The following is an 11,479-nucleotide window of genomic DNA, read 5'->3' on the forward strand; positions in this document are numbered from 1 at the left end:
ATACAATCAGAAATAAACAAACCAGTTTGTTAGTTAGGAGAAGAACCTAGCTGAACATTGTCATTATTATTATTATTCTTTTTTTGTCTCTAGGTTAAAAATTATGAAATCTGTACAGAAAAATGTTCAAAAAATGTCCGGTTGATGGTCCCCAATTAGTAATTGTTTATAATAGCATTTATTGTATTTACAATTATAATACATTGTTAAAAATCACGATCTGTGCAAGTGTCTTTCCACTTTGTTGTGCCATATAGTGAGAGAAATAATTACTTTTAAAAGTCATTTTAAATTATGCAGAAAAATTTTGTCTTATAGCACGATAGCGCAATTAACATAAAGGTTGTTTTTTTTAAAAAAAATGATGTTTAGCGTTCAATTATTTTTTTCCCACATAGTTTTTGTACATGTACAGTATAGACAATGATTCAAAGTGGCTTTTTATCACAGTTACCACAACGGTCCTACATATATTGCTTGAGAGGGGCATCCGTGGCCGCGTGGTTTAGGTCGTTAACTAAAAATCATTCGCCCCTCTCTATGTTCAAATCCGGTCTAGTCTTTGAATTCTTTCATGCGAGGAAACTATCCAGTAGCTTGTTCTAATCGTGTTCTCACTCGTGCCTATAATTATGCACGAAAGGACAATTGATGTCTCCCTCTACCAGTTAAGCTGGAAAGTTACAGTATGTCACCTTTACAGTGTCGGTGTTAATAAAATCCAAACAAACATTTCAGTTTTAAATAATAATTATCTTTGTAAAATCTAGCTAATCATTAAACTATCAGAAACAAGGGAAAACATAAGTGACAATTTACAATTTGAAATAAACTTAATCCAAATTTTAAGTCAAAGATTTATACATAAAATAAACAATATAAGACTAATGTATATACATTTCCTCGATCTCTACGTATATTTTACTTTAAACAGTTTAAACAATGGCGGTATGTTCATGTTTGTTTCAGAACAAATAACATATGTTCAAGAGCTAGTATTCCATGCTCATAAACATAGAAATTAAAACAAAGACATTTCTTAATTTAAACTTCAGGAGACTATTACATCTTAAAATTCTAAAAACAAAAACAAAAAAACAAAACAGATCAGTAAAATGATTACTCATATAAGGTTACTTTAAAAAACAACAACATGAAAATTATGTGTATAAAGCAGTTTCATGCCCAAGAACGCCCATAGCAAGTGCCACATCAAAATGATCCCGTACCAAAGCAAGACCAGCCTCGACTCCCACCATGTCGTCATATAAAAGTACAGTAAGAGGTACACGTGACCACCATACAAAGGCTGGCACCAGATATCCCGGCCTACTGCACATCACATCAATTAAAATGCAAATGATTGCCTGACACATAGTTTTAGGAAAAGATTTGAGTTTTTTTTCTTAGTTAAACATTCGAACGAATATGACTGAATAAAATAATTATCATCATTATAAGAAATATATGTCAATGTTAGTTTTGAAAAAAAAACAAGTGTACTGCAGTACAACAGATACGTTAACGATACTATATGCAAGTACAGTATAAATGAGTTGTCGAGCAATAAACAACGAAATATGTATACTGAAGATATATAAATTAAATGAAAACATTACATAGAAATGATGTATGAAAAGTATACGGAAGCTCGCCTTAAAATAAAAATATTGAACTGTTACGATATATAAATTGAAATTTTTTAGAATTATTTATTTCTGACCAAAAATGAATTACATTCCTTGTGAAAATAATAACCCTTCATCTGGCACCTTTTCATAGAAAAGAATCTTGGGTCTTCAATAATCTACTTCAAAGTATGACACAGAAACCATTATATTTAGGGCAGAGATTAAGAAGAAATCATGTTGACAATTTAAAGCCAAATGCTCATTAAACTTATGTCATTTCTTAGAAAAAGAACACACAACAACGACATTTTGTTCTAAAATAAAACTCTTTTCTTTTGGTGGCTTCATACCAACAACGTAACTTCGTGACTAGCGCAATGCGGTAATGGTATGCATATACGATACAGTTGTAAAGTTCATCGTGTGTATTGTATTAGAAAATGATTCAGTTCCATCACCCAGTTATGATTGAGAGATCATTGATGTGAACTCTGAAACAGAACAAAACATAGTTTTTCCCGTCTATACATTATTTCAAAATTTGATTCAAATACATGTTTATATAACAAGAAATACAAATGTGTGTAAACAAAAAAATCCATTTTACTGAAAAACTGCCAGGAAACCGAACCAATTATGCTTTAGTTACACATGTTAGATTATATATTGTATGTATTCATAGTTTACGATTCTATGCTTATTTAATCTAATATGTTCACATCATGTGAACATACATCTATCTATAGTTTGACAAGTTAAATAACCAATTATATAAAGAGTTGAAAGCCTATCTAAATATACATAAAATTTAAACAATGTTTACCAAGAATGTTGATTTCCCCGTCTCCATCAGCATCGGCTTCGTCAAGCATCTCATCTACTTCTTCGTCCGTAAGCCGTTCTCCCATAGTCGTCATAATATGTCGAAAATACTCTCGCGGAATGCTCCCTACACAATAGAACAAATGATATTTTAGCAGTTATACCCTCATAGAATACTCCGTTCACAATAAAACAAAATACCCTTTAGCAGTTTATACTCTCATAGAATACTACCTTCACAATGAATCATATGACAAATTAAATAATTTTGAGACACATTATTGTCCTTATACACCGACATTACAAATTTATAGTTATTTATAGGTCGAACTTCTTTACATTGGTCACTTTCACATAGAAAAGATATGATAGAAAGAGGTCAATTAATAGAAGCAGAGATCTAGTGGGTTAAAGTGATAATGGAGAAGGGGACAAACACCATGAGGTTGGTGTGGTGCTTGGTGTACACCACACCACTATCACCCAGAGCCTGGATCGAGTACCCGCAATATGGTACACCCGTCAGGAGGCATAGCGGAGGTAGACAAAGGGTGACGACAGTAGCTCAAGCCCTTTTGTTTATCCAGGCCGGTCGAGCACGGTTGGCAACAGCAATGCATCATCGTAATGACCTTCTAAATGCTTGTAATTAGACAGTGCGTAGAAGTTGCATGAGGATAATCTGCGACAAAGAAGATTGTATAAAAATACAATTGGCTCGTCGGCACCGCAAGGCTCGATTGGAATGGGCAAGTAGACCAGACAAAACAAACACTGGATACAGACATGTTCTCTTCACTGATGAGTCTACGTTTTGTCTAAACTTTACTGACGTGCGAAAGTCTGGATAAGACCTGGGAAAAGGTTTCAAGTCAGAAAAATTGCGGAGCACGATCGCTAAGGGGATGGGTCAGTTATAATGTTGGGAGGCACCAGCTTGGATGAACAAACTGACCTCGCTATGCTAAAATGAGGTTTATTGACTTCTCAGCTGCACATCAATGAGATGTTAGACAGCCAGGTTATTCTGTATGTCGGAGAAGTTTATTGTAATGGACGATAATAATCGTCCTTAAGAAGCCCGGGTGGTCCAGGACTACCTGCAGAGTAATGAGTGCCTTAATTGGCCAGATTTAATGGTTATCTTACATACTCAGACTTCATAATAAATGACTAATCAGATAAAAAAATATGTTATATATGAAGGACATATAAAGATGGCAAAAGACGTGTTATCAGTACATGATTTGATCACAGACGTTAGCAATGAATGTCATGCAAAATCTATTCTTTCTGTTCCCTTGATTTTTTTTTGATTTTTTTATACCAAACAAACTGAAAATGAAATTGTTTACCGTTTCCTTCTTTATCAAATACTTTGAAGGCTTCAGCTATAGCTTTGTGACTTGTAACATCCTTCTTGTTGCGAGACATCAAATCACAAAACTCATCAAAGTCTAATTCACCGTTACCTGAAGTATTGAAAAGAAAAACTTTATTCTTTCAGATTGGTGAATAAATACAGAATGTCATATGAACACATTTGTTTAAAAGCAGCTTTTCTTAGCAGTTGCGAGAGGGATTGACAGTACTGAGAGATAGATAAAAGTATGCAACAACAAACATTTATTTTAAAATTCTGAAGAATTTTCTTTACTTCAGTAGTTTGTTTTATACATGTAATAATGATCAGATATTTTAACATATACGTCGAAAATCTTGTCAGAAAACCTTATCCTACCTTTATAGTAACCCGCTGACCCTAAAGTTGTTGATGATAATCATACTAGACTTCAAGTATTACATGTTACCGTCGTTCCGGTGACTGGATTTTTCAGAAACTCATTCCCTAACTGTACCTAACATTTTGTCTAACATTTACTTGTGCTCGAAACACAGGTTTTTGGCCCTATAATAGAGTATATCTCTAACATTACAAATCTTACCATCAACGTCCACCTCTGTCATCATGCGTTCGAGTTCTTCGTCTGTAGGGTTCTTACCAAGGGATCTCATGGCTATAGCCAACTCCTTTGCTGTAATTGACCCGCTACCATCACGATCAAATATATTAAATGCTTCACGAAATTCTGAAAAACATGTATATAAAGTACAGTAACTGTTATGAATCAATTAATCAGTTATAATGTACTTGTTTTCCGAACAGTAACTCGACTTAGGAATAGTTGATGTTTATAGAGAGTCTGTCGCTTGATTCTTGGAGTGCTCTATCGCCATTTTTGTTCTTCTTAAAAATGAAACAGGCCATGTGCGTATACCGTGTGTAATTATAAAAATTGAAAAGAATATTACACCATTTTGCTCTGTCTCCAAAGTATGCAGATATGCAAAACAATTTACACCTGTGACAGTTTTTGTGAAAACAACCAGTAAAATATCTAAATGCTGAGAATCGTGAATCGTGAGTGTGTGGGGGTCAAATTGATTTTATTTAAAAGGATTGTCTGGACTTTTGCTTTCAAACAAAGTGGTGTTTAGTTATTATAATCTTCGGGAGATAAATCATACTATATTGATCTATCCGTTATTGTTTTGTTAGCAGCAGGAATTAGTCCATCACGGTACAACAATACAAGAATCGATTTCTAAAGCTCGTAAAATGAATCGTTTCATTAAGAATTCATAAATCGATTTGAATATATCAAAGAGTAAACTGCTGTGTGCTTATTTATTGATGGAAAAAGAAACGGTTGTGCAACTATCATTGTACATACGTCACATAAAAGTCCTGAGACAGCAGTACCTTTTGATAGCCGTGGCCTGAGACAATCATGTCTTGAGATAGCCGTACACCGAGACAATCATGTCTTGAGATAGCCGTACACTGAGACAGCTATACGCTAAGACACACGTGCATTAAAATAGCCGTGTCCTAAGACAGCCATGCTCTGAGGAAGTCGTGGCTCGATACAAACGTGTCCTGAGACAACTGTATCCTGATTCAGCTGGCCCTAGACAGCCACGCAATGAAACAACCGCGCACTGAAACAGCCATGTCAAGTGTCATGTAACAGCCTTGAACCCTGAAACAGTCGAGCCATTCCCTGAGATAGCCGTGTCATGATACATTCGTGTCATGGTACAGCCGTGCCCTGAGGCAGCTGTTCCCTGAGATAGCCGTGCCCTGAGACAGTCGTGCCCTGAGGCAGCTATTCGCTGAGATAGCCGTGTCATGATACAGTCGTGCCCTAAGGCAGTCTTGCCCTGAGGCAGCTATTCCCTGAGATAGCCGTGCCCAGAGACAGTCGTGTCCTTAGACAGTCGTGCCCTGAGGCAGCTATTCCCTGAGATAGCCGTTCCCTGAGACAGTCGTGCCCTTAGACAGTCGTGCCCTGAGGCAGCTATTCCCTGAGATAGCCGTACCCTGAGATAGCCGTGCCCTGAGACAGTCGTGCCCTGAGGCAGCTATTCCCTGAGATAGCCGTGTCATGGTACAGTCGTGCCCTGAGGCTGTTATTACTAAAGATACCCGTGTCATGGTACGGCCGTGTCATGGTGCCGTGCCCTGAGACAGTCGTGCCTTGAGGCAGCTATTCCCTGAGATACCCGTGTCATGGTACAGCCGTGCCCTGAGACAGTTTTGCCCTGAGGCAGCTATTCTTTAAATAGCCGTGTCATGGTACAGCCGTGTCATGGTACAGCCGTACCTTAGGCACTATTCTCTCAGATACCCTGAGACAGTCGTGCCCTGACACCCTCGTGTCCTGAGACTGTCCTGCCCTGAGACAGTCGTGCCTTGAGGCAGCTATTACCTGAGATAGCAGTGTCATGTTACGGCCGTGCCCTGAGGCACTATTCTCTTAGATACCCTGAGACAGTCGTGCTCTGAGACAGTCGAGTCCTGAGACAGTCGTGCCCTGACACAGTCGTGCCCTTAGCCAGCTATTACCTGAGATAGCAGTGTCATGTTATAGCCGTGTCATGGTCCAGCCGTGCCCTGACACAACTGTGTCTGTTTTGTACTTAAGTATTGTTTTAAAGAAATGTGCAATTACTATTAAATTAAACTATATGATCTACGGTAAATACATACCCTGTATCTCCTCTTCAGTCAAGTTACTGCCCTGAAAAATAAGTAATGAGAGTGTGTGAAAGGGGTTGCTTGATGACAGATCATTATATGAGCATGAGACACATGAATGGAGTAAAGTTTAGTCTACTTCATTTTAAATGCGTTAAAGCGAACTGGTCTATAAGGGGGATCTGTTACACCATCAATATTAATGTTGATTGCATTTACTATCAGTGAAAACAAACGGCGAAAGAATTATGATTAGTGTGAGATACATGATCCAATATGACATATCTTGTGGCAGATAATAAAGTTGACTAGAACAAAATATTATTACAAATGTATCATATATATACATGCTGTTCAGTCTATGAAGGTTTAACTACTGACACGCAAGTGTTACAGGCTGATAAAGTACATGGTGTTCAGTATATGAAGGTACAACTACTGGCACGCAAGTGTAACAGGTTGATAAAGTACATGGTGTTCAGTATATGAAGGTACAACTACTGGCAAGCAAGTGTAACAGGTTGATAAAGTACATGGTGTTCAGTATATGAAGGTACAACTACTGGCACGTTAGTGTTACAGGCTGATAAAGTACATGGTGTTCAGTATATGAAGGTTTAACTTCTGGCACCCAAGTGTAACAGGTTGATAAAGTACATGGTGTTCAGTATATGAAGGTACAACTACTGGCAAGCAAGTGTAACAGGTTGATAAAGTACATGGTGTTCAGTATATGAAGGTACAGCTACTGGCACGTTAGTGTTACAGGCTGATAAAGTACATGGTGTTCAGTATATGAAGGTATAACTACTGGCACCCAAGTGTAACAGGCTGATAAAGTACATGGTGTTCAGTATATGAAGGTACAACTACTGGCACGCAAGTGTAACAGGCTGATTAAGTACATGGTGTTCAGTATATGAAGGTACAACTACTGGCATGCAAGTATTACAGGCTGATAAAGTACATGGTGTTCAGAATATGAAGGTACAACTACTGGCACGCAAGTGTTACAGGCTGATAAAGTACATGGTGTTCAGTATATGAAGGTACAACTACTGGCACGCAAGTGTAACAGGCTGATTAAGTTCATGGTGTTCAGTATATGAAGGTACAACTACTGGCACGCAAGTGTTACAGGCTGATAAAGTACATGGTGTTCAGTATATGAAGGTACAACTACTGGCACGCAAGTGTAACAGGTTGATAAAGTACATGCTGTTCATTATATGAAGGTACAACTACTGGCACGCAAGTGTAACAGGCTGATAAAGTACATGGTGTTCAGTATATGAAGGTACAACTACTGGCACGTTAGTGTTACAGGTTGATAAAGTACATGGTGTTCAGTATATGAAGGTACAACTACTGGCACGCAAGTGTAACAGGTTGATAAAGTACATGCTGTTCCGTATATGAAGGTACAACTACTGGCACGTTAGTGTTACAGGTTGATAAAGTACATGCTGTTCAGTATATGAAGGTACAACTACTGGCACGCAAGTGTAACAGGTTGATAAAGTACATCTGTTCAGTATATGAAGGTACAACTACTGGCACGTTAGTGTTACAGGTTGATAAAGTACATGGTGTTCAGTATATGATGGTACAACTACTGGCACGCAAGTGTAACAGGTTGAAAAAGTACATGGTATTCAGTATATGAAGGTACAACTACTGGCACGCAAGTGTAACAGGTTGATAAAGTACATGGTGTTCAGTATATGAAGGTACAACTACTGGCACGCAAGTGTTACAGGTTGATAAATACATGGTGTTCAGTATATGAAGGTACAACTACTGGCACGTTAGTGTTACAGGTTGATAAAGTACATGGTGTTCAGTATATGAAGGTACAACTACTGGCAAGCAAGTGTAACAGGTTGATAAAGTACATGGTGTTCAGTATATGAAGGTTTAACTACTGGCACGTTAGTGTTACAGGCTGATAAAGTACATGCTGATCAGTATATGAAGGTACAACTTCTGGCACGCAAGTGTAACAGGTTGATAAAGTACATCTGTTCAGTATATGAAGGTACAACTACTGGCACGTTAGTGTTACAGGCTGATAAAGTACATGCTGATCAGTATATGAAGGTTTAACTACTGGCACGCAAGTGTAACAGGTTGATAAAGTACATGGTGTTCATGAAGGTACAGGTCAGTAAGGCTGGTGAACGAATCAAAGTCTGGTGGATTTCCATCCCCATGCTTTACTATTTTAGCTTTTGAGAAAAGTTATAAAAGACCTTCATTTACACTGTAGTGTTCAATATTGATAAGTTCCTAACGTAAAATAACTATATTTATTTTAAACAATTTAATAACTTGATTAAAAAAGTGCGAGATACAATGTAACTAACATGTTTAAACTCTTCCTTTTCCATTGTTGGTTGTTTACACTGTTCTGTCATAACTCACTTATGTTAACATATCCTTCGCCTTCAATGGTTCATGTAAATTTATTTATCAGAATTAGATTAGTCTTTGTCGAATAAAGTTAAACAAGATATAAAACAATCCAAATTATCACAAGTCATTTGAGTTAAAATATCCGAAACGCACCTTCTTTGTGGAGAAAATCAATATAAGCACTTATTTTTAGAATTTGAAAACAAGAATTTAGCAATGTTTTTATTTATGAAATTGTTTTGGTAACTAGTATAAACTGATCACATATTTAAGTCATGTCACCTGTCTAATAAAAATCGCATAAAGCAGTCTGTCAGAGGTTAATAGCGATCGGAAATTTTATTGATTGCCCAGAACAGATCTGTGTATGGGCCGCTGTAAAGTCTACGAGTTCCATATAATACCTAGTGGAATTATGTATGGCTAAAAAATCGAATAGTATGCCATTCATTTAACTAAACACCCAAGCCTAATTTGCTTTATGATTAAAACCTGGTTTGCAAACATTTATGTTTGATTATTTCATACAGAACATCTTTACTTTGTAAATATTAACTACGCTATCTGTGACATATTTGAATGAGATCAAAACACGAGGCTTTCGGTGTGTTTATTTAAATATTGATAAAAATAGTTCTGTCTTTTTTCTTTAACGTTTATAAAGTGATTTTAAAGGTTTAAAATTAAATAGTAAATGTCATAGTTTAAAATAATCCATTGAATTTTTAAATTCATTGCATGATTACATATAAATAGGTTTTTGATTCTTTTTTATGTAAAGATTTGTTCGAACCATATTCATATTGAGAGAATGTTTACTTTTAAATAATTGAGTAACAGAACGAGATGTATTTTGAACTGTAATGCTTACAAATTAATATTTTACATGTGGTTTATTTGGTTTTCAGTCTCGCACTATTGCACCTGTTTGCTCTTTGGAGGGTCTCCTGATATGTTATAGATATTTCGCTGGACGGACCGGTGTATGACCCTTTTCTTCCATGCAGGAAATACCCTAATTTTAATTTAAATCAAAATTGAAAAAATCTAATGTAGACAATTCACGTAAATCAGCATATGATGATATGGATTTATATGATCCCACATTTCAAGGGTCCATTATGACCCAGAAAAGCCTAATTTTTTATTTCACAAAAGATTGTGTGTGGGGATCCTGTAATGATTATCATAATTACCTGAGTCATCTTCTACTTCTGCTACTTTTTGGTAATTAGTTTGGTATTTTGTATGGAAGACATTTTTTTTTACATTTTGCTACTTCTTTGAAATGTGAGAAGTTGGCCGCATACAGCGGGTCAGCGACCTGGCGGTCCCGAAGTTTAAACGTTTAAACCTGTTTATAATTTTGGAAATTACAAGTGAAATGGTTCTTAATGAAGTTTTAAAGACATATCTTATCATTTAAAAGATACATAAACAGAAAAATCACTTTCAGAAAAGTGTTTTAATACTTTTTGAGGAATAATTTCACATTTAGTGCTACATTTATCATATGATTAGCATCTAACATGTTCTAAAACAATTATTTTTAAAAAGACATGAAACCCATGTTTGATCTTTTCATAGAAGAAAAAATCATTTCTGAGGCATAATGTGCCTTGAAAAAAAATATAGGATTAAAAATGCCCAAATATCTGAGTGTATTATGTATAAGATAATTAACATAATAGAGGTCAATTCGATAGTCGACAGGTAAAATGTTTATGCAGATTTTCGATTGTTCTACCATTATTTATGCATACAATAAAAGGGCAATGATAAGTACACATATAAAAAAGTGCCGGATCAAAAAATTATAAGAAAAAGATGTCTGATATTAACTGATATTTCTCATTTTAATAATTATAATGAATGGTGTATGTTGTTATAAAAGTTATGTAAGTAAAGTTACCTCTGGTAATACAGGCAGGTTGTGGGTACTCCTACGCTGTTGTAAATGTCCCCTATTCCGAGCCATTTAGATCTCAATATATATGTATTCTCTTTTCTTGTATTATTTAACAATTATTATATTTCATAATTAAAATCTTAACACATTTATCAGATAAAAGTGAAAGCTATATCACCAAACAACTTTTGAACCGTTCTGCTAAATAGATTTGCAATTTCTTTACCTTTACAATCATTTAAATCATTATTGACTTAAACATATAGCATGGATAAAAGTAAAAGGATTTGGAGCGGATTAAAAGGTTAAACATAATCATATACCTACCATTGTGCATTACAGTTAAATCCTTCACTTTACAATGTCTTTTGAGAAATATAAACTTTAGTAATCAAAAAATTATTTGCACTTTTAAATCGCAAATTTTTCTTCAGTTCTAACACTGTATCACTGTATATATATAAATAAACATATGCTGTATCGATTCGAAATCAAGATAAATTAGTTATAAATTTGTAGATTTAATCAATATAAGATAATAGAAAATGTTAATTAGTTTATTTAGGTTTTTCAGAAGCTTTTGTTCAACATGGTACACAATACTGCTGCTACACCGCACATAAGACTGTATCAATTTCCAATCTACAATGTATTTGTCTT

General features: G+C 35.6%; 1 protein-coding gene across 3 annotated transcripts; it reads right to left on the reverse strand.

Moving 5' to 3' along the window:
- Positions 1-732: 732 nt before the first annotated feature.
- On the reverse strand, positions 733-11,273 carry LOC132734958 (calmodulin-alpha-like). Of its 3 annotated transcripts, none has more exons than XM_060721859.1 (6): positions 11,147-11,273; positions 6,508-6,538; positions 4,400-4,543; positions 3,809-3,925; positions 2,455-2,580; positions 733-2,122 (listed from the first exon to the last, which is right to left on the reverse strand). In XM_060721859.1, the coding sequence occupies exons 1-6, from the start codon at positions 11,147-11,149 to the stop codon at positions 2,094-2,096; spliced, it is 450 nt and encodes a 149-aa protein (XP_060577842.1). In that variant the 5' UTR covers positions 11,150-11,273; the 3' UTR covers positions 733-2,093. The 3 variants fall into 3 exon arrangements, with proteins under 3 accessions (XP_060577842.1, XP_060577840.1, XP_060577841.1); XM_060721857.1 differs by lacking the exon at positions 11,147-11,273 and adding an exon at positions 10,823-11,040; XM_060721858.1 differs by lacking the exon at positions 11,147-11,273 and adding an exon at positions 8,862-9,195.
- Positions 11,274-11,479: the final 206 nt, after the last annotated feature.

This window comes from Ruditapes philippinarum, unplaced genomic scaffold (genome assembly GCF_026571515.1).
Source record: "Ruditapes philippinarum isolate M1 unplaced genomic scaffold, ASM2657151v2 ctg150_1_1_1_1, whole genome shotgun sequence".
Classification (NCBI taxonomy): Eukaryota; Metazoa; Mollusca; class Bivalvia; order Venerida; family Veneridae; genus Ruditapes; species Ruditapes philippinarum.

Excerpts from the sequence above, each read along its gene's own strand:
- LOC132734958 (XM_060721857.1), bottom strand. The coding sequence starts at position 10,888 with ATGGCTCGGAATAGGGGACATTTACAACAGCGTAGGAGTACCCACAAC. Across the intron at positions 4,544-6,507 it reads GACTGAAGAGGAGATACAGG|AATTTCGTGAAGCATTTAAT; the intron begins GTATGTATTTAC and ends CATGTTTTTCAG. Across the intron at positions 3,926-4,399 it reads GACAGAGGTGGACGTTGATG|GTAACGGTGAATTAGACTTT; the intron begins GTAAGATTTGTA and ends TCAATACTTCAG.